At 38.2% G+C, this 26,930-nt stretch overlaps 1 protein-coding gene and 1 long non-coding RNA gene across 4 annotated transcripts in view; one reads left to right on the plus strand and one right to left on the minus strand.

Moving 5' to 3' along the window:
- Nucleotides 1-222: 222 nt before the first annotated feature.
- Nucleotides 223-26,930, plus strand: part of LOC140845370 (uncharacterized) — a 33,035-nt gene continuing 6,327 nt past the window's right edge. The window contains exon 1 of one of the 3 annotated variants that reach the window (XR_012124175.1): nt 223-355. This is a non-coding gene — a long non-coding RNA (uncharacterized lncRNA). Of the gene's footprint in view, nt 356-6,763; nt 6,875-26,930 lie in introns of those variants that run through there. The other 2 variants (XR_012124177.1, XR_012124176.1) reach the window with 2 other exon arrangements.
- Nucleotides 4,471-25,014, minus strand: GPRC6A (G protein-coupled receptor class C group 6 member A). The gene is made up of 6 exons (XM_017661863.3): nt 23,470-25,014; nt 21,464-21,767; nt 18,435-19,271; nt 12,124-12,336; nt 7,981-8,104; nt 4,471-5,691 (listed from the first exon to the last, which is right to left on the minus strand). Exons 1-6 carry the CDS (start codon nt 23,649-23,651, stop codon nt 4,577-4,579), a joined length of 2,775 nt encoding a protein of 924 aa, XP_017517352.3. The 5' UTR covers nt 23,652-25,014; the 3' UTR covers nt 4,471-4,576.

Here is a 26,930-nt window from a genome sequence, read left to right on the forward strand (position 1 = left end):
GATTATCTAGGGCACTGGTGGGGGTTGCATGTGTGTGGCATGTGTTCTTCCGCCAGAACTGCACTCTTTCCTGCTTTTGGGACTCTGCACCTGTGCCAGGAAACTGCACACAGGGATCAGCCTCTGAGTCGTTCCCATGAGCTGCCATGGGTGGGGCAGCCCTCGGGATGACTGTAGGTAATCAGCCCGTGTTCACTGTGAGAACAGAACACCTACTTGTTTCCTGGACTCCACTCTAGTTTCCTCTACCTGGGCTGGTCAGCTGCGTGCAGGGGGCAGCCTCTGCATTAATTCCCTGAGCTGCCATGGGTGGGGCAGCCCTTGGGATGGCCTTGGGCACTGGCAGGGTTTGCAGGTGAGTAGAGCATGTTCTTTGAGAGAATAAAGTCTCTTTGTGTCTTCCAGACTCTGTGCTGGTTTCCGCTGTCTATGTCAGTTGACTGAAGGCAGGGGGCAGCCTCTGGGTCTGACCCAGTTGGCCATGCACTGGGAGAAGCCTCTGTGTGGTTGCTGTGGGTGGGGCTGCTCCCTGGTTGCACCACAGCAATGGCAGATCAGCCAGTTTGCTTGCAGTGCCGGGTGGGGGGATAATTGGCTGCTTATTGCCATGAGGTGCTTTGGTGCTGTGTTGCCACCCATGGAGGTAGGGCACCTGAAGTTCTGGTTATTTAGCAGTCCTGTGCTTCCACTCCCTCCCCACTCTGATTCTTTTCCTCTTGCCAGTGAGCTGGGGTGGAGGGAGTGCTCTGGTCCCTCCGGGTCCCGGCTTTGTGTCTTACCCTTTTCATTGATGTTGAATTCTCACAGATGTAGATGTAGCCTGGCTGGGGTACTCTATTTTCTGATCACTCTTTAAGGAATAGTTGTATTTGCTATATTTTCAAAATATGTATGGTTTTGGAAGGAGATTTCCACCACCTTACTCATGCTGTCATCTTGAGAATCTCCCTAGATGCTTTTACAATAAAAAATGGAAACCCCTTACTCCAAAATCATTTAATTTATGCCCAATTGAGTGTAATCATTTAATTTACACCCATTTGAATTTAACAGCCTCAAAAACTAACAGAAAAGTGATAATTACAATGGTCATTATCTTAGCTATTTGTGTTACGTGATGGAAAGCTTGTAGCTTTGGCTTTAAGGAACTCAGACCTTAATTTCCTATGTTGAGTAGCATTTTTTTTCCTTCTGGAATTGAACTCTATGAACTCTATGAAATTGTAGTAAAACTCACAACTCTTATGACACATTATTTCTTTTATTGTTTTATTGGCACAACAGTGCTAGGATTTCTGTTTTGTGTGATCACACTCAAGAATCTGGAAGCTCTCTTACAGTTTTGCTCTCATGTCAAACTGTTTTCATATCAACAGAGAGATGAGTCAGTGAAATCACAAACAGAATATTCATTTCTTAACATTTCATGTAAATCAGAATATGTTATACCCTTAACAAGTTAATGAGATATTATCATCATACTGTATGTCAACACAATTAGGCTAAGCAGAAAACTGGGATTAATATCTTTATTTTTGCTGCTACTAACATGTTGTAGAAAGACTGTGGAAATTCTTTCTCAGCAAGATAGGGAAATTAATTCTGATGGCAAGAAGAGGTTATTAAATTTTTATGAATAAAAGAATGATAATATTTGAACTTGAGAAAGATTGATCCGTGATGATGCATTCTGTGTATTAGAAGGGGAATCCAGGGGCTGGGCAAGTTTGGAATCTTTCAATCACAGCGGTGTTTAGTCCTGAAGACCTAAATTTTGGTCATGATAGTAATGGTAATAAAGAGGAAAGAGCTGTTACTAAGACTTGGCTCCTCACTGAAAAATGGTGAAAACACTAGAATGTAAACTGTTTGAGTGGAGAAAACTTGTCCTTCATAATTTTTATATTCTCCATGCATGTAGTTGTGCTTGGAGCATAGTAGGCACTTCATAAATGGTAATTTAATAAATTAAAATAAAAACAAGCAAATGCAATAATGTAACAGGTGCTCTATCAGAGGCAGAAAGGAAGGCTTGGTAGAAAAGGAGATGCATACATTGTGTCTGGTGTATGAGCTAGAATGTTCAAGGAAGGCAGTGGGTGGAGAGGACATCAAAGTAGAAAGAAGAGGCCCTGAGGCATGAAAGAGCATGGTGTGGATATAGACAATCACCAGCAGTTGCTCGTTTCTCAAGGGTAATGTACCAGGCAGGAAGGGGTAGACATTGGTGCTGGACTTGAAAAGTCTGAGCATCAGGATAAGGAGTTTTGACTTACTGCATGTTTTAAAACACCTAAGTAACATAAAGAGGTGTTTAGTATAGAAATATATCAAGTAGAAATGAGTGAAAAGTTAGGTGAGATCTTTATGTTTAGAATAGAATGTTGAGAGATCAGTGTCAAATTAGAAATCTATTACAACAGTCCACGAGAAAAGTGGTGAAAGCCTAGAATAAGGATGTAATGACAAGGATAGAGGTCATGGCAAGGTCTTGAAAAAATCCAGAAGTTATAAAATAAAAGATAGATGATGAATTAAATGTGTAGAAGAGTGAAGCAGATGGTGGAATCAAGGTTGAACATGATGAATGCCAGGGCTCTGGCAACATCCTGGCAAATGGAAAACAGGAAGGGGGGATAAAAGGAAATAATGAATTGAATTTTAGGCATATTGACTTTGAAGTGTTAGAGGGACAAGCAGGAGCATTGATCACAGAGTGATTTGTACTAGAGATGTGGTTTTGGGAGTTGTCTGGGTCAAAGGTAAGACATGAATATGGGTGATATTGTAGTACAACAGTGTATTGTGAGAAGAGATTTAGACTGAGGGTGATACTCGGGGGAACACCCAAATTAAGACTCAAGTGGAGGAAGACACCAGCAGCAGAGACCAAATCAGAATGGACAGGGATGTCAAAGTAGAACCAAAAGAATCTTTGAAACAGATTAAAATTTTTTGAATACTTGAAAGCTTTAGAAAATAATTGATGGAATGAAGAAGGAGAATTTCAAGGAGGAATTATACTACAAATGCCATTAAGATTCATGGGAGATGAAGGCTTAAAAATGACCATTGAAGTTGACAGATGTAAAGTTATAGGTAGCTTTTCTCTGAACTCTAACAGAATGGTGCAACTAGAAGCTAGATTTCAGTGGTCTCAGAACTAAGAAGTCACAAGTCAATATTGAACCATTCCTTCAAACATTCAGTTGTGAAGAGGAGGAAGAAAAAGAGTGGTAACTAAAGAGAATGTCAAGATTGTAGACAATATTATTTTGTATTTTTATCTGTTTTATAAAGACGAGAATGATTTGAATTTGGCATCCAAGTCCTTATCACTAGACTTGACCTATCCCCAGAGCTCATAGTCTTATATCCATAGGAATGTTTTATATATCTTGAAATTATGTCAGGCATCAAGTTCAATATTCCATCTTCTACTCTGAGCAATCTCCCATATTATGCACCACTCTCCATTAAACCAAATTAGAAACCTGTACCTCATCCTTCAGCAACTATTTCAAACAATTACCACCTCCTCTATAGCTTGAATATATATATCCTCCTTTCTATTACCTGGTTTAGATCCTAATCCTCTCTCAACTAGACTCCTTCCTCCTATCTGTATCAGGTGATTTTCCTAACCTGACTTTGAGCTTGTGGTATTTCTGCAGGATACTTTGATGTCCACTTTCTACCCACAAGATAGAGACCTAAGCTTCTTATAAAAGAACTCTAGTCTGTGGCATTCATTTCTGACATAACCTCTACATACAAAAGAGGACTCCACTCCTCTCTAGTAATACCAAAATGAATGGACTTCCCTGCACACACCTTCTCGACACACTTTCTGCTGCAGCTCCTGCTTTCTGTCTTTATTTGGAATAGGCTTTTGTCCTTTTTTTTTAAATTAGTCAACTCTTACTCATTGTATCCTTTATTCAGTCTCCCTTAACCCCTCCTATTTTCCTCCGGAGTGGCTAAGTGCCACTTCACCTTAGTATTACCGTGCCCTAAGCACATTATGATCATAGAATTCCCCACACTGAATTGAAGAGGTCTATATGTGACTGTCTTCTCCTGGATTTTGAGCTTCTTAGGATCAGAAAAGATACCTTAATCCTTGTACGTGCATTTAGCATATCACCAGGTAAAAGGTAACTATTGAAATGCTTATTCAACTGAACTGAGCAGTGGAAGTGGGAATGTAAGAATGCTCAAGAGAGAAGGAGAACCCAGACAAAGAGGTTTGAGAAGAGACATTAGAGGATGGACGAAGGATGATATATTATGGGCTAGTTTTAAATAGAAAAGAGACCTTTAACTATGTGACTAAGAGCAGGAGGTAAATATGGAGAAGATGGAGGCTAGAAAGAATGAAAGGAGTTTCCAATTAAGGGTTCTGTTTTCCTTGTTAAACAGGTAATTGGACAGAGGGGGTATTCAACCAAAATTTGGTGAAGATAGTGGCAGTGAAGAAACACAGGATATGTTTGCTCAGAAAGTAAATGCACATCTGAAATGCAAAGATCCTAAAAATATTTTATTCTGGAATGTGCCATCTCTTGGAACTCATTCATATACTTGAAATTCTTTTTCGATGCAAAGTTTTAGATACACCTGTAGTATTTTCATTGCATATGTATGCAAATGATTGTGCCTGAAGTTCCATACTATTCTGCCAAGCTGCAGGCTTGCCAGCAGAGCAGGGATTGGTCCTGGTGATACCGCTGCTAGTGGAGGCCAGGGAAACATGACTCATGGTGAGGCTGTCTGCACTGTGGGTAGAGTAGCTGTAAATCATCTTGAGAAAGGCAGATTTTGTGTTAGTTTCTTGCTTACAAAGAATAACATAGCATTTGGGGAAGAATGTGCAACACAGGATGCCATAGTTAGATATTAAAATAACAATAATCTCCACAGCTGGCAAATATTTTCCAAATGTGGTAGCATAGATGGGGATGAATGTGATCCAAGCTATGAAGTAAATGAGCATGCCAAATGTTATGAATTTGGCTTCGTTGTAATTCTCAGGTAACTTCCTGCCTTTGAAGGCAAATATGAAGCAAATAAAGGCCAGGATGGCAATATAGCCCAGCATGGTGCCAAATGCCAGAATGGATCCTTCCTCACATTCCAGGATAATGACTCTGGGCAAGGAGACGTTCTCTTCCACAGCAGGTGCTGCAAAAATCAGCCAAAGTGTGCAAATGACAACTTGGATTCCCGTGCAAGTGAAGATGATGGGGATTGGTTTATAAAGGCACTTCAGGAAGTTCTGCAACTTGGGGTCAAAGCTGAAGGCTAGCAAAATTTTCAGGGACTTCATTAAAATGCAGGAGATGCACAGAGTAAAGCTCACGCCAAATAGCGTCTGCCTGGTCTTACACGTAAAGTCCTGCGGTTCTCCGACGAAAAAGGCTGTACTGGCAAAGTTGAGGAAATGGCAGAGGAGGATCACATAGCAGACCGTCAGTCCTCCAGATGATTTCACAACGGGAGTGCTCAGGTTTCGTGTAAATATTATGCCAATGGCCAGAACAAACACTATTCCCAGGAGGGAAAGGGCCAGGAGCAGGATAGCCAAGGAGTCATCCCAGTTGAGATACTCCACTTCCTTTTCAAAGCACATCGTGCTCCTTACGGGGGCCCAGTGAGTTTCGTTGTGGCATAGAAGGCAGTAATCCATATCTAAAAGGCAGAGGAGATTCAGTTACATTGCAGACATTTAATCCAGGTGACGGTCCACAACGCTACAAATGAGACTCCTTCTCCCTAACAGTCCTGACTAGAAAAGGGAGATAGAAACTGTCACACTGGTCACTTACTAACATAAAGCATGCACAGAACCTGAAGAAGGTGAGAGAGGAAGGTGAGGGCAGAGGAAGAGGGGAAGAAAAAAAAAAAAGAAAAACAAAGTCAACTGGGTTGTGAGTCTTAGGAAATTAATATACTCAAGATAGATACTAGCCTTTAATGAACTTGCTATTATAGGTGGCAGTTCAGGGACACTGTTATGAATAACAGCTTTGGAATCAGATCTCAAGTCCTTTCTCTATTACTTATGATTCCTGTAATCTTGAACAAGCTAATTGAAATTTCTGAGCCTATTTTCTGATCTCTTAAAAAATAAAAAAAGATGCTGCCTCACTGAGATTCTGCGTTCAGTGAGATAATAAATATAAAATGCTTGTATGGTGCATTACACACAGTAGACACTCATTATGGTGAGAGCTGCTATTATTAATAAGGTTGTAGTTCTTTTAAAAGCAGATAATATGGTTCGGTTACTCTAAAAGCTCTCTAAAAGTGAGATAACACAAGACTATAAGCAATGGACAATTGATAAAGAATTAAAGTTTATTTTTTCCCCCAGCAGGTGAGTAAAATTGAGCCTCTCACAGAGGCAGTGATAAATTTGAAAATAATCTGTGCTGATTCTGACTGTAGGGTGTTGTGAATAGTTGATATCAGAGGGGAGCTTCTGGGAGTGTGATTTGCTACCCAGCCCCAGCTCCTAAATATGGGGTCTCAACTACTTCCAAAAATGTGCTCTCTGAGCGTTCATGTGATCATACTCCACAGTGCCCATTTGGCTTTATGCAGTGTCTGTGTTCACTTCACTAGGTTGTGTCAGGTTGTGTTTCTGTTTATAAACTTCATTACCTTTTCAGCCTCCTCCTCTTTCCACACCCTGTTTGTCTACAAAGATCTATGCTTCTCTGTCCTGCCCTTAACCATAGTTGCCAGTGTCTGCCATTTCATCCACTCAGTGAACATTTATTGGCCTTGTCTGCATTACAAGAGCTGTGCTCTGGAGTCATAGAGAAGAATAGGAGATGATGTCCTTTTCAGATTACCCTAAATCCTTTAGGTAAGTTGTCCTTAGTCTTCTACACTTGTTCTTGGAAGCAACTTGCCCTGGTAATCAAAAAACAACCCAGACTGTATTTTGAAAGATTCTTGTACATCTTTATGGGAAAATAAATGCTACAGACTCTCTTGGTGTTTTTATTTAACCTACATGGCAGACAGGTGCTAAATGCCAATTGTCTGGAAAACTTGCTCCCGGTTACATAATTATTAAAGGAGCACAGCCCATTTCAGGTTGGGATAAATGGCATTTTTGTGACATAGTGACAGAACATGAATATTGGAATGTTTACATTGGGATGCCCTTGGAGCCAATAAGAAAAAAGAATAAGCATTTGGGAACTATTCTGGCTCTGTAGCTCTCAGCTTTTATAGATGGATTAGAATGCTATAATCAACAAGGGAATATGAGGCTTTTAAAACACACACACAGGCTTAATTCCAAAGGAAGGGCTGATTGCTCCTCTAAGGGCTCAAAGGCTGCTGACCTTACTATTGTTCTTTAATTTGTGTATTTTGCTCTGATTTTGTCAAATTCTTAAAGACAGGTTTGGAAAACATCAGTAGCATCTCATTTCTGTCAATTGTTTATCCTCTCATCTCACTGGAGGTTCTATTTTTTAGGCTTCCTTGTTGCCTCTTGGTAGGAATACTGAGAACTCTAGGGTGCACACACACCTCTGGGTACCCCTGGGTTTCTATCATATTCAGTTTAGTTAATTTTGCATTTATTTATGTATAGTTATTGTGCCCCGTTACAAGTCAGGCATGTGTCTGTGGAGGATACAAGGACAAACAGAGAACTTTAATTATTTTAAGAGGTGCTGGAAAGGAAGTCCAGGTGAGGGCGTGACATCTCCCTTGGAAGCAAAGTTACTTTTACATCTGTATTTGTATTGATTGTGTGCCTGGTGATATAAAAGTACAAATTGCAAGTTAAAAATGAAATTCACTGAAATTTAATCTAGCAGAAGCATGACTTTCTTAAAAAAAAAAGAAGAAGAAGGAAAAGTAAACTAAAATAGGATTCATGTCCAAAAAAATCAACCAAAGAAAAATGGTTCAGGTGTGGTACATTTTTACTGTACATGTTTTGACCATAATTACCTGTCTGATTACTGTAGTGATTTTCAGGACAGTTCACACATTCATAGCAGCAGATATGTTGACTTCTTATAGTTTTCTTCATTTGCCCAGGGCTACATTCTTTGGAGCACTTAGACTGAATTTGCTGCAAAGTGAAAAGAAATTCTAAATAGAAATTATTTCAAAAGATTTATCCTTAAGTAACTTTGACTTAATTAAAAAATATATTTATTAAATAGTGCTTTGGTCTTTTTTTTCATAGCACAATAGAATTGTTTCATTATCTGAAGGAATGTGAACAAGTTTAAAAAACAGAAAATATTTTAGTGAAACTGCTTTAGGAAGAACACAGTTTTTGTCACACGAATAGTGTGCTAGCAAAAATAGAACTTGGCTCTTTCAAAAACATCCCTATGAGAAGGAAAAATGTGTAGTAGTAGAATTAAGGAACGAAATGATGGTTTGGAAATTACTAATCCTGTGTTATATTGAGTTCAATGATATAAGAAAATAGTAAAGTATTGGGTATTTATATTCTTTAGAAGGTTATTAATCATGCTGTCCAAGGGCCATATCTGTTCCAATCTTAAAAAACAGAATAATGGAAACATTTGAATTTAATGTCATTAAAGTATTTGTTAAAAAGACAACCCCAGATATGAAAATAATATTTAAAGCATCCTGAGAATTTAGGTTAGAATTCTGCATGTCACAGTGCACCGCACCCGCAGCATCCTGCTTTTATGGAACTCCCTGCTTACAATCGCTTGCTATTTATTCTTTTAGCTTCAGCTGTGTTATTTTTCTCATTCCTAGTCCCTTTCACATGACACATCTTGCAAAATAAATGTTTATGGTCTCACTCTTACTCTTGGGAAGCCAAAGCAGAGTGGGTAAATGAGGCTTTCTCTAGAATCTAATGGCCATTCCTGAGCCTGGAACCCAGCCAGACTGCTGAGCTAAGTAGTCTTCTCTCTGGGAGATGAAAATGACCTGGCTGAGAGAAAAACAGCCAAGATGCAGCAGCCATTTGTCTGCAAGCTCTGGCTTCCTTCTCAACACAGCTATTGCTGACCAGGGTTTTCATCAGGCAGGATATCTGCACTGTGGATTCCCCAGGGAAAATTTTTAATCTGAAGTGCCCACACTTCTAGGGAGTGCTCAGAGGACACAAAAGGATTTAACTATGAGATAAAGCTGGACATTATGAGGGGAATAGAAGTGAAACCTTTCTTCCCAGCAACATGTTCCCTTCTCTCCCCTCCACACAAGAGGCATTCTGAAGTCTAGTACTGATAATTTTTGGGCATCAGTACATTTAGGATTATCTGAGGTTTTGGACCATATATGGGTTTTGATGGCTTACCAGAAATGCTGATATCACAAGTGCACAAGTGCATATTGATTAGATCTTTAAATCTGACCTAACTGATGTCAGTGGGTCTCTACTACCTCCTTGAGATATTTATGGGCGTTTCCATCAGAAAGGAAGACATGTCAGCCCCTCCCATTCAGCCTCTACAAGCTCCACTTGGTTGCTTGTTGTCCTGTCACCTCCCTCTCATGGAGTGTCTCCCCTACATTGTCTGGAGGTAATACTGGGTAACAAAAACATTGCTTCTTGCAGAAATTATAATAGAGAATCTTCTCTACATTCAATAAGAAAATGAGCCACTACATGGTCTAAAAGCTCCAGTGTGTTACAGTGTTTGGCAGAGTGCTGGGTTCACAATACAGTTGTGAGGGGTGGTGTTGATAATGAAGATGGTGATCAAAGTCTGAGAACTCAGGATAGCCACATTTCTATCTTTCAAGGATAACATACCTTGCTTTACTGAAGCTTATGACAGGGAAAATTAGAACCAAGACAGTGGCTTAAAGCATTACTATATTCACTCTTTCATTCAACACATATTATTTGAGTGCCTACCAGGTGCCAGCTGTTGGGATTGTTGGAGCCACAGCAGGGAATGAAACAGAAAAATCCATAGCCAGAGACATTCAGTTCTCGTTAACAAGTGAACAATGATCAAGATAAGCAAAATGAACAGAGAGGAATACTAAGGAGGAAAATAAAGACAGGAGGTGTATGCATAGTATTAGGTTAACACTGCAATTTTAAATAAGGTGACTGGGGAAGGCCTTACTGAGATGGCGATGTTTTAGAAGAGACAGAAGGGAAGTAAGAAAAGTGAACCACATGGACAGCAGAGAAGATTATTCCAGGCGAAGGAAACAGCAGGTGGAAAGGCCCTGAGCTAAGAGAAGGGGCGGTGCATATGGAAGAGGGAGAAGTCCTGCAGGGTTGTTGGAAGTGGGGAGCATAAAGGGAGGATAGTAGGAGGTGAGGATGGGGAGGCGCTAGTGGTAGGTCATGTAAGGCTTTTATCGACATTGGCTTTTGCCCTGAAAGAAACAGGAAGTATAAGGAGGGTTAAAAGCAGAGGATTGCTCTGGCTGCTATTTTAAGAGCAGACTGAAGTGGGCAAGAGTGCAAAGAGAAAGCAGTTAGAGACCTACTGTCTTAAGCTGGGTGACAGGTGCCTGGCCATAGCTTGGAGTGGGGTGGCAACAACGCAGTGAAGAGCAAAAAGTGATCAGATTCTGCACCCATTTTGAAAGTAGAACCTAGATTGTATATGAAACATGATAGAAAAAGAAGTGACAAGGACACTACCAGGTTGTTCCATGAGCAACTAGGTAAAAGGAGTTGCTATTTATTGAGATGGTGGTAGATTTGGGAGCTCAGTTTTGGAGATAACTGGTTAAAATGACTATTAGACACACAGGTAGAGATGTCACTTAAGCACTTGTATATTTATCGGGGTTGAAATTCAGAAGATACAAATCTGGGAGTCATCTGCCTTCTGTATAATGACATTATTTAAATGCACAACCCTGGATAAGATTGCTAAAGAAAAATGCAAACAAAAAAGAGGAGTTCTGAGCTCTGGTGATGTACTTATAGGTAGTAGAAATGGCAAGGAACCAAGAGAGGAGACTGAGAAGCAGTGGCCAGAGACAGGGAGAAAATCAAGGGAGTGTGGTCATGGAAGCAAATAAAGAAAGCACTTCGTGGAGGAGAGAGTAATTGGCTGGTAAGTGAAGTAAGACTATGTTTGGATTTACTAACACTGGTGAACTAGACAGGAAGAATTTTAATAGATTGGAAAGAATTCAAAAGAATTATGGGAGGAAAGAAACTGAGTCCCCTGAATATATTTAACTTTTTCAAATAATTTTGCTGTAAAGAGAAATAGAGGAATGATCAGTATATAAAGGGGGAAGTGGGTAACAAGTAAAATTTTTTCTTTCTCTCTCTCTCTTTCTTTTTTTTCCTTCCTTCTGTCCCTTTTTCCCCTCTCTCTTTCCCTCCCTTCCTCTTTCTCTTCCTTCCAGACAAAAGGAAGAGCAGCATACCTGTATCATCATTTAGATAATGCAGAAAATAAAAATACTTGAGGAGGCAGGAGAGAGTGGAGAGTTGCCAGAGCAATATCCTTGAGTCAGTGAAAGGGGTTGGGATCAGGGGTCAAGTGGAAGAGCCGACCTTGGCTAGGAGCCCAGAGAGTCCATCCACAGGACCAGATGGAAGGCAGGGATATGGGCATAGATGCGGCAGCACAGGAGCACTGGAGTTCTCTTCTGTTTGTTTCAGTTTTGCTAGTGAAATAGGAGCAGTGTTGACTAAAAGTGAAGATGGTGAAGATGTGCTGGAGTCAGAAGAGAGAAAGGAAAGCATAGCCATCTAGGAAATGGGTGAGTGAATGGACTAGAGTAGTAAGTCTAATTGCCCAGCAGCATTAAAGGTCCACTGGAGGTCAGAGATGATGAATTTTAAGTGAGAACAGTCAGCAAGGTGTTTTTTGTTTCTGTTTTGGGCCATGATCAGCTACATGGGAGCTACTTTGATTAGATAAAGAGATGAAATTTAACCAGGATTAGGCTGTGGTTGAATGAGCATGATGAAGGGAGCAGGGGGCAGGGGCAAGAGGATTGAGGGTGTATACAAGGGAGTGATATACAAGTTGTCCATGAAATTTAAGGAGGGGACTTGCGACAGTGAACAGGCAGTAGGATTACTGGAGGTCCTGGCGGCATCAAAGGCTCTTACAATTGAGGTGCTGATTGATTTGAATGCTATGAAGTCTACAACAAAATTACCTTAAGATTCCAGAACTCATTTTTTGTTTCTTGGTCTGGGATAATGAAGACATCATTCTTCAGGTCATACTGTGCCATCTTAGTGACAGTCATGTGGCCATTGATCTCCTTCCAGAGCACAACATCATAGCCAGTGTTCATATCCCCATGGGCATCAAAATGAAATGAATTCCCTCCATCAGTGAATGTCACATTTTTTAGTACATCAAGTAACTAGAAAAAAACAAGAACAGAAACAAACACTAACAGAAATATTTTAAGTGTATCCATTCCAGTTATAACACTCCCTTTCATGGAGTGTCAGTTAACAATTAGAAAAAAGACTGGGTCAGTGGATGTGGTAACTAGTTGAGAAGGTTCTTAACTATCTGGAAAATATTTGAGAATTCTTGCCTCATTTCTGTTTTATTCTTGCTCTAAGTTTGAGAAACCAAGTTAATGTATATGGGGGACAATTAGTCTGGCTGTAAAGTTGAAATCTGAGCATCTTTATTTTTCCAACATTGCAGAATTTCAGAATGAGACCTCGTGGACAGATGCTTGGGCTCTAATTCGGGTTCCCTATCTCATTAGTGATATGATCTTGACAGTTACGATTTCTTTCCAGGCCTCAGCTTCCCCATCTGTAAAATTGGGTAAGTGAAATCTACCTTATAGAGGTGTCATAAAAAGTAAACGTAAGGATGTAAGAGTTTAGCCCAGTATCTGGCACAGATTAAGTGTTAATAAAAGTTATGTTAATGCCTGTTATTAGCTAATTGGGGTGTTGTAAAAATGAATAAAAATACTTCAAGTCAATCAGTTAATAGTAGTCACCTGACATCCACATATTGCTTGCTAATACTTAAACCGTGATATTCCTTTTCTCCAAAACAACTGGGTGAAGCAAGCTGAGCAGGCATAGCCTTCCTATTCTCTTAGATGAGCACTTGCAGCCAACGGGTGAAACTGGAGGACACACATCCTGACTTTCACTATGGGGTCTTTCTATTGCACTAAATATATTAATTGAAAATCTCACTGTATTTTTCCTTCTCACTCAAAAGCAATCATCAATATGCCGTCTGAAGCTATGAAAGGCAAGAAAATTTGTCCTTTCCTTCTGGAGTCACAGTCGGCCTGGCTCCTTGGCCACATCTGAGTAGGTAATCCAAGCCAGTGGTTATCATGTTCATTCACCATCCCCAAAATGAAGGCTGAGGGGACAGAGATACAAAACTGGGAGGCAGTCCAGTAACTGCAGCACTCTGCTCTTGGGGTATGTGCTGAGGAGCTTCCCCTCAGAGAGATTTAGTTGGTGGGCTTGAGGCACCTCCACGTGCCTGTCCTTTAAGTCCTTACTTTGCTGATCACTTTGTGGGAGGTGTGGGTTATATTATCTCCAATGGTTTTCAAGTCTGTTTCAGTTGATTGAGTATAGCAAAGTGACCTCTAAATTCTATTTCCAATTTAATTCCTAAAATGATTTTTTTAGCTTGAGAGGAAAGAAATGCATTGAGAAATTGTTTTTCTTGTTACCCAGTCTGTATAGTGAGGACTTGTATGCTATAGAGCTAGGACAGAGAATGTTTAACTGACAAACGAGGCAACCCTGTTGGGTTTGTGCTGTCCAGGAAGAACACTGGACTATGAGTGAGAAAAATGTTGCAATTCTGGCTCCACCATTAACTTGATATATAATCATGATGAAGTAAATACCCTCTCTGAACATTGTGCCCACCCATCTAAATCTATAACACTATATGACTTTTGCTGGGTGCAAAAATCTATGGAATGAGGCAGAAATTATTCTATTTCAAGGTATATTCTTATTCTAGTCCCAGTTAATCTTTAATGAGTGTTTCTTTCCTTCAGAATATTTTTGGTCAAAGGAATATAAGAAACTCAAGTTATATTTTAGGTAAATATTTTAGTTTTGATAGTTACATCAATGACCAAATGTCATTTTAGTAACACCTCTAGGCATGTATACTGATTTTATTCTATGTCCCCACAGATTTCTTAGTTATTTTAATGAATATAAATTAATTATTATTACTTTAAAGAAGCAGGATATTAGATCTAGCATGGTGGAATTAACCAACAAAATCTTATTGTAGCAAATGCCTGGAAGAAAAAATATGGAGGGAACAAAAATAATAAACAAGTAAGTAAGGGCCAACCTTCAATGTTCTCACTTCTACCTGCGCTCTGATTTTTCTGCTGCTCCTTCTTTAAGCAATGTACATATGTAAGCCCCAGTAACTCAGTTCTTTAGGAAGCATATCCTCTTCCATTCCTGCATTTGAGCTATAATTTCCACCTGTTTTTTCCTGCATTTAATTAGGTTTGACAGGGTAAAGTTCTGACACATGTATATTCTGTAAATAATAACATTGTACAATATAAATAAACAAGTGCAATTCTATGCTTGTGTTTACAAGAAAGAGGATGGAGGCAAACAATGCATTCATTACTTGTTAAATAAAAGAACATTTGCTCTAGATTGAGATAAATTTTGAACATTAAAGCTCTAGTTATTAAGCTATTTAAAGCTTTTTAAATTTATTTTTCACTGAGACTCTGAAATTCACTATAAATCAGCACTATAAAATTAAGAGAGTAGGATTTGCATTTTCATGATTATATAATTCACTTTTGTCTGAGAACACAAGGGCAGGAGGCCACACCAGTTAAGCTATTATGGTCGATGTTGTTTTCCATTTCCCTAACTGCTCTGCTGTCCACTGCAACTTCATAACTAAACTGTGTTTGTGAAATGAGGTGTCTATGCGAGTAAATTAGAGAATAGCAGAGCAAGCAGCCTTACATCTCTGTCTGGTGCTCAACCTGTCTTTTTATTTGGTGAACCTTTCTGTGGCATAGTGGAGTGCATACTGGATAGTCTCACCACTCTGTGACTGACCGTGGACCAGACCTTTATTGCTGAGATCCCCTCCGCCTCTCAACTGCTGCAAGTTTCCATTACCAGTAACACTTCTTGCCACTTGTTCAGGATGGAGTATAAAGAACATGAATCTTTGGACCTACCATAATATTATAAAGATTAGAGATGATGAGTGTCAGTGCCTAGTATAGTAGGCCTTAAAAATTATTAGCTATTACTTTCCTTATCACTCAAAAATCACTCTCTTCTTGACACCATTGCCACTTGAATGTTTCATAAGTTCCTCGAATTCAACATCTCCAAAATGCAATGCTTAATATTTCTTCTACCTTCATCAATGTTTCTGAAGACCTCCAATTTTTTCTGTTTCTATCCCAACAAATGGTACCAGTTGCTCAAATCATTTACATCTTTACTTCTTTCTGTCATATTTTATATCCATTCTACCTCTGAATGTCCTGTACCTCACTCTTACATATCCACGCACAGGTCTCTCCTTCCTCATCACCACACCTGTAGTGCCTGTAGTACAAGGCACCTTGTCTTAGGCCTGGATTACCAAATTGTCTTTCTCACTCTAGTCTAGTCAATACAAGACTCTGTCAGTACACACTACAGTGGAAAATGCTATTTCCCCACTGGAAAGCAGATTGAAAGCAGATCACATTACTCTCCTACTAGAAATATCTTTAATTGGCACCCCTTTGCCATCAAGTCCAAACCATTAAACAGAGTTTGCAGACTTTCTCTTGACAGGATGGTCCATACCCACAGTGTCATTAACACCTGACAGACTGTTAGAAGTGCAGATTTTTCAGGTACCACCCCCAACCCCCCCCACCAGAACTACTGAATTAGCATCTTTGTAATAGTAAGATTCCAGGCACTTCAACTGCACATCAGAGTTTGAGATGTTCTGATTAATAAGGCCCTAATGATAAATCTGCCACCACTCCATCTAGTTTTATTTGCCTATAGTTTCCATAAAAGACTCTGACCTATGACATTATTTTCTGACCCCTCAAGATGTCATGCTTTCTGTCCTTTCTGGGACTTTGCTGGAGTATTTCTATCCTAGCTAACTCTTACCCATCCTTCATATTCATCAGCGATGTTATGATCTTTGGAGAATGTTCTCTGAATTGCCAATACTGATTAATCATGATTCCCTGCCCTCTTATGTTTATATGAAACATTGCAATGCATCATCTTGCATTGTAATTAGCACTAGACAGGTGACTCCTTTAGGGAGAATATTGTTCTCCATAATATTTCCAACACTCAACACAATGCCTAGACATTGAGACATCCAACAAATATTTGTAGGAAGAAAAGTTTGACTTCTATTAGACCATTCTCTCAACCCACATACATCTCTTACTACCTTGTATATGATCAGAAGTAGAGGGAAACAAAAATGAAAACCAAAATCACTGGTCACAACAAAGAGGTGGTATCCTCTTGCGCATTAGAGAGGAACATTAACCATCTAACAAGCATGACTATGCTGCCTCTGAATACTGCTCACAGACCACCAAACATAGAGCCAAAGTAAGGATTATCTTCAAATATTAGGAAAAACTAACTTCTTTATAATTATTTGAATTTAAAATCATTCAGAAAGAATCATTTGAATATTAGTGAATTTTGCCAAGGGACAAAACAATCTTTGGAATGTATCTTTGATTAGTGACCCTAAATATAGCTGATCTTTTAAATATGTCTGGAGATTTCTTCATAAAAAGGCAATTGCTTGCATTATTTTTCCTACTGAATCTGGATGTGGCTCACTCACATTGTGATCAAAGGAACAAGTCACTCCCCTATTCCTCCTTTCCAAACTATTTATGTTTGTTTCTAGACAACCAGTCTCCCAGGGGAATTAAGAACAGCCCAGGGTCCTAGTGTTTAAATTAAACATTTTAGAAGATCTTGCTAAGATTATACTTTCTCAAGTCTTTTCCCCAGAATGTTTGAGACTTATTCTTGATTTAAAATTCTTTCCTAGATCTTCAGTGGATAAATATCTCTTGCTATTTGCATTTTTTTTCCTTATGAGGCTTTTTATATCTCTTCCCTTTTATCTTATTCACTATGACAGTGTATTTTCCCTTCATTACTCTTTCTCAATCTCTTACTCCTCAGATTCTATGTAGTGATTTCATTATGGTGTCCACTTATTTTATAGTTTTTACCACTCCCTCATTAAAGGTTTATATTATAAATAGTGTGCTTTCAAATAGGCATCTTAAAATTATTAGATATATAAATATATTTTTAAAAGAGAATTTTAATGAAAAAATTCCCAATCTCTAGTCTTTATCTTTCCATTCTGTTTTTTGCTGTACATTTACAAGGTGAAAACTAGTTTTAAAATAAGTGATTTAAAACATCCTATGACCATCACATGATCCACCCAAATGTAACCTGATCTCCTTAGCCCTTGGAGCTTATGTTTGTGGGTGATAAAAGTAAAAATGACAAAAGTAGAAATAAGCTGTCTTGGATACTCACTTATTTGATCAGAAGAATTGGGTCTTATTCCCTTTTACTTTCTTTTCCCTTACAAGTTTGTAATAAATATAATTTTGGAACATGATTCTGCCTCAGGGTAGACAAGTTTGGCTTTGAATACACATTATTGAGATGTGTATTCATAATGAGTAAAATTTATCATCATATGAGGCAGCAGTTTGCTTTTAAATGCCTAGCTTATGTGCACTTAAAAAAACAATGGAAAATTTTCACTTAAATAGGGCTACTAAGCTTTGGTTTGAATTTCTACAAATGAAACAAAGAGAAAAAAGGGAAAATCTTCTTTTACACACAATTCATATGTAATTTTAAACATGAGATATTCTAGGAATTGTTATGACTGACCTCATAACATTAATTTGAAGAAGACTGGAGTCCTAGAGGGTGTGCCCTCAGTAAGAGTCATCTGGAGGCTTTGCGACTACAAGCCATCATAGACTCTATGAAAAGCAAAGGGCAGAGTCAGAAGAGTTGTTTCTGGTATTTTCTAGCTTTAGTTTCCTCATCCATAATATTTAGAAATAATAAAAAGGATCATTAAACACACATAGCCTTCTGTTAAGAGCACTAAAAGAGGGAATTCATATGAAGCACTGAAAAACTGTAAGATTAGGTACAAATCCATAACTCAAGGGAAATAACACTATCAATAGAATCGTGGAAAATAAAAGAACACAACTTTGGTGGGTCAGAGGAATAGGTCAAGGTAAAATAACAACTATCACTCTCAAGGACAAAGAGCTAATGAGAGAAATGCAGGTTATTCACACACTGAAGATGTCTACTTATAAAACGAAAATAATTAAGAGCAGTTAGTATAAATGTTTGCAACTTTAAGCAAGGAAGGAAATGATGGTAGGGGGATTTTCTTGGAAGTGTGAGTCAGTACCTCCCATGGTTGAAAGGCGCTGGGGTTCTGACAGTCTCGAGCTTGGCACAGATCCCGAATGGCATAGCCAAGAGCAAACATTGCAAGTTGAATACTGTGAACAAGTCCTGGCTCAGTGTAATCCCACAGGAAGTCATTTCTCAGAGAGAAGTTCCTTTTTATATCCTTGTCAGCCTTGTCAGCTAAAGTCCCCTGAGAATGGTTGGAAATGCATTGGCTCAAATCACTATCCTTGGCATATGCACAGGCAGACAACAGTGCTGCATATTCATTTAAGGGCTTGTTATTATCACCAGGAAACATGTGCAGATTTTGAAGAAAGGAATGGAAAGAGGACATATTCCCTCTTTTAAAAGTAAACCCAACAACTTTGCCAATTCTTTTAACATTAGGAATGGTGGTAATTTTGGTGGCTGTTGACCAGTTATCGCTAGCAATCCAGATCTTATTTATATTCCTTTCAATGGCTTTACTGAAGAGACTGAAAACATGGAATTGCCTCAGAAATACCACAATGACATTAACCTGGGCTTCTGCTATGATTTTTTCAAGCGTCTGATTAATCCTGACTTCGATGGTATTATCTGAGAGGAAGGCTGGGAGAACTTCTTTGAAAGCTATGCACACATTATTTGCCGTGGTCTGAATTGCAAAGGTGTTGAGTGCCAGTCGTCCATAGTCATCATCCGTGGCAATGATGCCAATCCAGTTCCATCCAGATTTCTGAATCAGGTGGGCCATTGCTTTAGTTTGATAGAAGTCACTGGGCACAGTCCGTAAAAATGAAGGAAAACGGATTTTGTCACTTAGGATTTCTGCAGTTGATTCGTAACTCACCTGGAAATTGACAGAATCTTTTAGTTATGGTGTTGATGAGCTCCAGGGGGGTTCATAGTAGATGCTCTTCTCCATGATTCCTGTGAACTTCCATAATCTTTTCCTAAAAATCTCTAGCTTTACCCATCCTTCCCCTTCAGTGGACTCCACTACTTTAAAAATAGCTTAAATCACGATATTTAGTACCTGGTAACTGTTTAGAATTATTGGACTTCAATCATTTTGTTTTGTACATAGTAGAAGCCCTTTGAATATTCAGGTTCTCTCTTGTATCTCCATCTACACTTCTATATCTATCTTTTATTTTAGGCTACGGCCAATAGTGGATATTGTTTAAATACTTAGAGATAAGTACAGGAAAATGCAGCTGGAGAAATAAGCAAAATGAATTTTGGGACAACTAGTATGTTCAAAACTTTGTGTAATTGACAACTTTGGTGGTGCTTATTCTAGGTAAAATAAATCATCTAGATGAATTCATCATCTACGCCAGGGAGCAGCAAACTTTTTCTGAAGGACCTGATAAAAATATTTTAAGTTTTCTTGGTTACGTATTTTCTTTGTCATATTTTTTGTATTTATTTCTATTACAACCTTTACAAAATGTAAAAATCATTCTTAGCTTGATGGCTGAAGTGATCAAGAGCCAGATTTGATCCATATGCTATGGTCTTCTGACCCCTGATCTACTCAAATAAGCACCAGCGCTGTGGGAGACCTGCCTAATGTATGCAAAGTTTTCTGTAATTTTATTCTAGGGAGAATGATAACCTTCCACAGCTGAAATTGCACTATGTCATTTGCTCAGTGAATTTTTTTTTTTTCTATTTACAGCCTCCACATAGTAAGTTGGAAAGGCTTTGGAGTCAGACAAACTGTTAGAATCCTGACTGCAATAAATTTCTTAGTTAACTAACAAATAAAGTTAGTTAACATTTCTTTACCTGTGAAATGATAGGATTCTTGTGGAGAGTAAAGGAAAACACTTAAATGAATATTAGCACATGGTGGACATTGACTAAGTCTTAGTTTCCTTCCTAATACCTTTATTGCTATGCTTCCCTACACTGTGAGACTTGAGATTCTGTAAAATCAGTGTCCCCTGTGGAGAGTTCCCTTTTCTTTGGTGTTGTCTATCATAGAAATTACACTGTTATTGCAAGTAATCATTGTTCAAAATGTTCTACTTTTCTTATTTATCACCTAACTAGCATTATACAGGGTCTGGAAATTGTGACAGAAAAGCCTTATCTCAGATATTTGGGGGAATAATTATTTTGTTCTGTCATTTTGGACTTAAACTTTCATTATCAACTTCATTGGGCTATAATAAAATGGAACTCTCAGAATCTTTGATGGGTATATGCTCTTACTTACTGTAGCTCCAGAAGTTATGTTTTGAATTCTTATGCACACATATTATATATACATGAAAGCCAAGGGAACTTCCTTGACTTTGAATAATGTGCCAGACAGTACAGGCTGCTCTAGTATCTGTTCTTATCTTTCAGAGGCCTTTTGCTTATTTCCTGTTTATTGGCTTGCATGACAAGGAGATATGTAGTACCACAGTCTCTGCTCAAAGCCTTCCCATCATACTCAGAATAAAATGCAAACCATTCCACAGCTTCAAGATGCCCCATGACCCAGACCTTGCCTACCTCTGCAAACGCACTTCTTACTATGATCCTTTCTGCTCACCTGATCTAGCCATATTGACCTTTCTGTTGTGCTTCGGATGTTCCAACTTTTCAGGCACTGCTCTCTCAGCATAGATACTCTCCTCTCCTCTCCCATCTTCCTTTGGCTGTTGCTTCTCATTCAAGTTTCAGGCTATATGTCACCTCCTTAAGAAGTCTTCCTTGACCTCCATTCCTCCTTACCCCTCACCATCTCCTCAGTTTTGTACATAACACCTGATTGTTTTTCAAAAACAAGGTAGTTGAGGTCCTCAGAGGTTTCTGTCTTATCCAAATCATGCTGAAAACTGTCAGAAACTAGGGAGACTGAAGGCTGACTGGTCCCTTAGTGTCCTCTCCACTCTACTATGCATAATAGGGTACCTCCTTTCTTTGACTGAAGAGAAAAAAAGGTTAAAGTAAAAGCAACTCCCTAATTTCCTGGGCTACCATGATCCTTTCATAATAAAGTATATGATCAAAAGCAATGTACAAAGGTAGAGCAAAACCTACCTGTGGCATGAGCAGTAAATTCAACATCCTGGAGACTGCCATGGTTATTTCTGAGTAGCCAGCACCTACGACAGCCTTAACCTTTGGCATGTAGTGGGAATAGTCACACTTAAACTCCATGATTTCTGTGGAGCAGTTCAACTTAGAAAGAAACCTTAGAGTGGCCGCCATCGCCAGTGTAATGTCTGTACAAGTGTCGTAGATTTCATACCCAAGTTTGACTCCAGATAATAGTGTTGAATTATTGATCATCTCAATGCTGTGTATCATGGCAAGAGTTTGAAGAAAATTTGATATTTCAAAGCTGTTGAGAAACAAGTTAGTTTAAAATCAGAACATAAGTCTTTCACAGACATGATATTTCATTTTATTTGCATCTCTGCTTTATAATAGACAATTTCTGGATCAGTAATGCTTACTTCTTGAAAGTCTAAACTTAACTTATTTAAAAATAGTTTGTTTGGGAAGCGTATGTGGGAACCTGCAGTCTCTCAGATGGAGTCTATGGAACAGGATTTAACCTTTGCTTGATTAATTTTGAGAACATTTTGAATACTCGGTTTAGTATTTTAAAGTATGAATATGTGTCTGATTTTTGTTTCTTTTTGTTGTTAGATGTCAGCATTTTATTGCTGTTCAAGTATCTGCTTTTCAGCCTTCTTTTACTTTTCTTATTCTAGTCTATTATAGTTGGAAGCCAGGTTAGTAAGACTTTTAGAATTATATATAAAATAGGCTCTGGGTAAAAGCCCAATAGCCTTCTAAATAAAATGAATTATTTTAGTTTCAAGTCACAGCTATTTCCTTGTTCAGGATCAAATGATTTTTTTAGTGTTTTCCATCCTTAATTATTGGCCTAGGATTTAGGACTTCAAATATGCATTCTTTGGGTACCAGTTTACTGTTCTGAAAATCTTCATTAATTATTGTGTACTGTTCATTGGCATTCCTGATAATCAATGATTAAGATTACAGTAGCTCAAAGTGTCCAGGTTCTGGGGGAATGCCAGGAAGGAATCTTAGTGTGATGTGAGATCACATTTTATCTGAAAGCATTTTATTCTGAGAGCGCTTGGTGGACCCTTTATGATAAAGAAAGAAAAAAAGGGAGGAAAACAAAATAGATTGAACTTACATACAAAAATATCAAGACAGAAATCAGGATTTTAAAGTTAGAAGGAAGCATGGGGATCACATTGCCATCACAACAGAAGGTGATGCTACTTGTGTCCACAGAAGTTATCCAGGCCCTTATTTTAAAGAAAATGAGAGAAGAGAAAACTGGAAACTATAACGCAAAGAGTTTAAACTTACCTAAGTCTACAAAATCAGTTTGTCTCCAAACTATAGTTAGAATTCAAATATCCTGCTCTCCTTAAATAAAATCTGTAACATCCTCCTCCCAGCTTTGCTTTTCCATAATACACTGGCTCTAATGTCTTTTCTGTAGTCTGGCTTTCACACTGTAAAGTGCACATTAAGGAAGAATACTTTGAGTTGAATTAAGGTCTTAAATTTATCATGAAAGAATTAAACTATTTTAAGAATGAAATGAATACAATGTTGACAAAAATGTTAAAGTAGAGAAAAATTGAAATGTAGTTTATTTTATATAAGAATTAAATAATAGATCCATGTGCACAATAAAATACATGTTGTGGTTGATAGAAATATAAATGTGCTAATATGTTTTGGTGGACAGGCTACAGTGCTCTAACTGGGCTTTCTCAAGTGACTTCAGGGATTTTTTTCCTTTTTAGGCAGAAGGCCAAATAAATATATAATGAAATGCATTTGTTGTCTCTGCACTTAGAGGTTGATTATAGAGTGCTAACATATCACTCTTTTAAGGAAAGATTGCAATACTAACTATATACATCTTAAAATGTATATGTATGAGTTTAAATTATATTAAAATTCAGATATTAATACAAGTAAACAGTTGCATACCCTAATCTCACTGTATAATCTTGAAGTCTAAATGTGGCCTTTGAGGCTTTACTCACCCGACACATTGCTGGATTTCTGGTCGTCTAGGACAGACTCCCAAGGACAGCACTTTCTCATGAATGGCAAACAAACCTCCAATCATGATGTGTCCCGGGGAGGTGGCAGCCACAAAATCATCAGGGGTCTGGCAAGACTGGGTAGTAGTAAAGTAGGTAATCAGTATAATCAATAGTGCCATGTTCCTCTCTCATTTGCTCACTTTGTGCAAGTTCTTAGGAATCCAAAAGTTCACAGAGTACCAACAACATGTATCCTATTTCACCTATAAACACCATGTAAGGTATAGGACAGTGTCAAGGGCCAAAAACACTCAGTATTCAGGTACTTGATGATAGTCCAAACAATTTTTCTCCAATAGGAATAGATCAGACTCTGCTACTCCATTGTTGGTGACATGTGATCGCAGTGATGCCAGGAAGAAGCTGATAGGATTAGAAACACAGGTTCTCAGTGTGACAGCACTCTTTCACTCCACTGGGCTTTGAGTCATGCTGGCATTTCTTCTGAGGGACATAGAATCTTCAGGAGGGAGCAGTTTAGGAAAGCTTTCCCACTTCAGAAATGGACAATTTTTATTTCCAAAGGTATCATATTCAAGGCACAAAAACTTCAATGTAGTTTATTAACTATTTAGAAAAATAGCTCCCTGCTTTAATTTTCCCATAAAAGCTCTATTTAAAAAACTGAAATTCAGGTAAGTTTAGGTATTTATCACTTCCAGTTTACACATTTAAAATAAGCAGCTTTTGTGGTGATGGATAACACTCAAATTGAGATGAAACTTGCCTGATACAGTGCCTTGCATTGAATAAGAAAGGTCTATCATAGATCACTGACATTTATATGCTTGTTTGTGGAATTAGGTTTTACAAATTTATAACTAGTGTCAGGCTATATCTTCTTAAATGCTTAGGAATCTAAACTAACATGATTTTCTGGATATCTTTTAGAATTTAACAGAGCATACATAAACCTCAGTAACTTAGGTACTCTTCAGAAAAAGTTAAAGTTTTTACCTTTTTGAAATCTTTTCCAAACATTGTATTAAAAAGGAATATGTCTTGGGAAAGAAGATGCAAATTCAATACACCCAGTTTGTTTGATGGGTATCAGCCTCATTAAAAGAATTTCAGAAAATAAGAGTACAATGGCTATTACAGTATTTAGCTGTAGTCCCATTGACATGTGGGGTTATGCCAACTGAACATCAGAGAAGTCATAGCTCTTACAGTCAAATGTTTCCTTAAGTCTCAGCATTTTTACCAGTAGCAGGATTTCCTCTTAGGACCCAGACCGGTTAACTTCAGTTGTCCAGGAAGTTTAATATATGTGAGTTTGAAGACTCTTCAGATGTTCAGCAATTGCATTTTACCCATCTTCATCTTATTATTCATTTGTGTATGTGTGTGTGTGCAACTGGATAAATGTATGTTTTCATGAATTAGTTCTTTTCTCAGATAACCTCCAAGGTCTTCTGTAATTACAAGTTCAAAGATGATTTTGGTAAAAATATACTAAAGAATAAGAAATTCAAAAAATTGTCCAGCAAAAAGTATATAATAGGAATTAAACAACTCAAAGTGATTTTGAATATACAAACTTCATGTTATCATACTGTTCAGATCTGACCTTTATTTGAAAAATCAGTGACAAAAGTTATACTGATGATTTGTCTTAGGTTGTAATTTTAACAATATTTAGGTCTTTGTTATCTGGAAAAACTTGAAGACAAACCACATTTTCTTATTTTAAGAAGTATAATCTAAGTTGGAAAATCTTTTTCTACATAGGAGTCCTCTGAAGGTAGGAAAACAAAAGGTTTTGAAAGACCTTGTCCTATAAAATGCAGTGTCATGTGGCATAAAGAACTCAAACTTTGGAAGCTGACAGACTGGGTGGCTCGGCCCAGCCCTTAGCAGGTGATCATGAATGATTTAATGAACTTTTCTGAACAATAATTTTCTCATTAATAAATTAGGTAACCTATTTCTATCTTACAGGTATGTTTTGAGACTTGAGCTCAATCAATTTGTAAAGTTCCTGTGTTCCAGAGAGCACTCAATAATCAGCTCCCATCTTAGTCTGTTAGGGTTGTTATAGACTGGGTGGCCTATAATCAATAATCATTCATCTCTCATAGTCCTGGAGGTTAGGTAGCCCAAGATTCAAAGTTCTAGTGAGAGGTCGTTATAAACCTCACAATGGGGAAGGGGCAAGATAGCTTTCTAGAGACTGTTTTTGTAAGGGCACTCATCCTGTTCTGGAGGTTTCTGCCCTCATGACCTAATAATCACTTCCCAGAGGGCTCACCTCCTAATGCCATCATCTTTAGGGTTAGATTTCAACATATGAATTTTGGGAAGACACAAACATTCAGACCATGGCAGCTCCCTCCTTCTCCTTCCCGAAGCCGAACTGAAAGTTATTGATTCCTAAATTGGGAATGCTTTGTACAGTTGGCTAAATCATCATGCAGAGCCCTTTCTCAAAGATCTTAAATGCAGGCCTGATAGAAATGATGATGTGTGCGATAGTAGCACTGGCTAGTTATTGTCTCCCTTTAATGTAAATCCATTGCTTAGTTAAGCTTGAAGGAAGCTACAGTGTATTAATTACTTCAGAATTCTGCCGGTTTCACTGCTGTGGTTTTGATTATTATCAAGACTTAATTTTGGACTAGGGACAAAACTTGTAGCCATAATTTTGAATCTACAGTTACCACATATTTTCTGCTTTTAAAAACACCTAAAAATGACAGTAATAACTGCTACTATTACAAAAGGTTTTTTTTTAACTTTGTACAACTGTTTCTTAAGGATTCATACTCTTGAAGAAATTTTGAGAGATTAATTACTGATGGCACTAGCTTGTTCTTACTTTTGATTTCAGGATTCTTTATTTCTTTGTTACTTTATTTATGTGAAGAGATATCTCGTTATTATCCAGAGGAAACAGTACAGAAGTGATAACACTACCCAGGTAATTCTCATAAGGATGCCACTGCCCTGCTTGGACAAGTACAGTAGGGATGGATAATCAGTGGGTAAGGATGCTTTCTGCTGTCATTATTAGTTGGTAGCACAAATGATGGGAAGAATCTCCCCATGGTAAAAGGGCTGCAGTGAAGACTGGGTCAGTGGCACTCTGGGACCAGAGGCACAGAACCTAGCCTCTGAACTCTAGCAAATATCTAGGCCTCTCACCTCCTGGCACTTTTGTTTTCCCTCCTGTTACCACAGTTTCATAGTTTCCCATCTACTCTCCCCAACTCCACACCTTTTTCCTACTTCCTTAAATTTCATACTAATGATGATGCCATAAAGTTGTTTTCAGTGCCATTTGCATCTGCAATGAGGTTTTAAAAACAGAACTATCTTCCAAATTAAAGGAATCAATTTAAACAGTGGAATTTCAATTTAAACAAAGGAATCAATTTAAACAAGAGGAGCTGGGGAGG

Source organism: Manis javanica, chromosome 13 (assembly GCF_040802235.1).
Source record: "Manis javanica isolate MJ-LG chromosome 13, MJ_LKY, whole genome shotgun sequence".
Taxonomy (NCBI): Eukaryota; Metazoa; Chordata; class Mammalia; order Pholidota; family Manidae; genus Manis; species Manis javanica.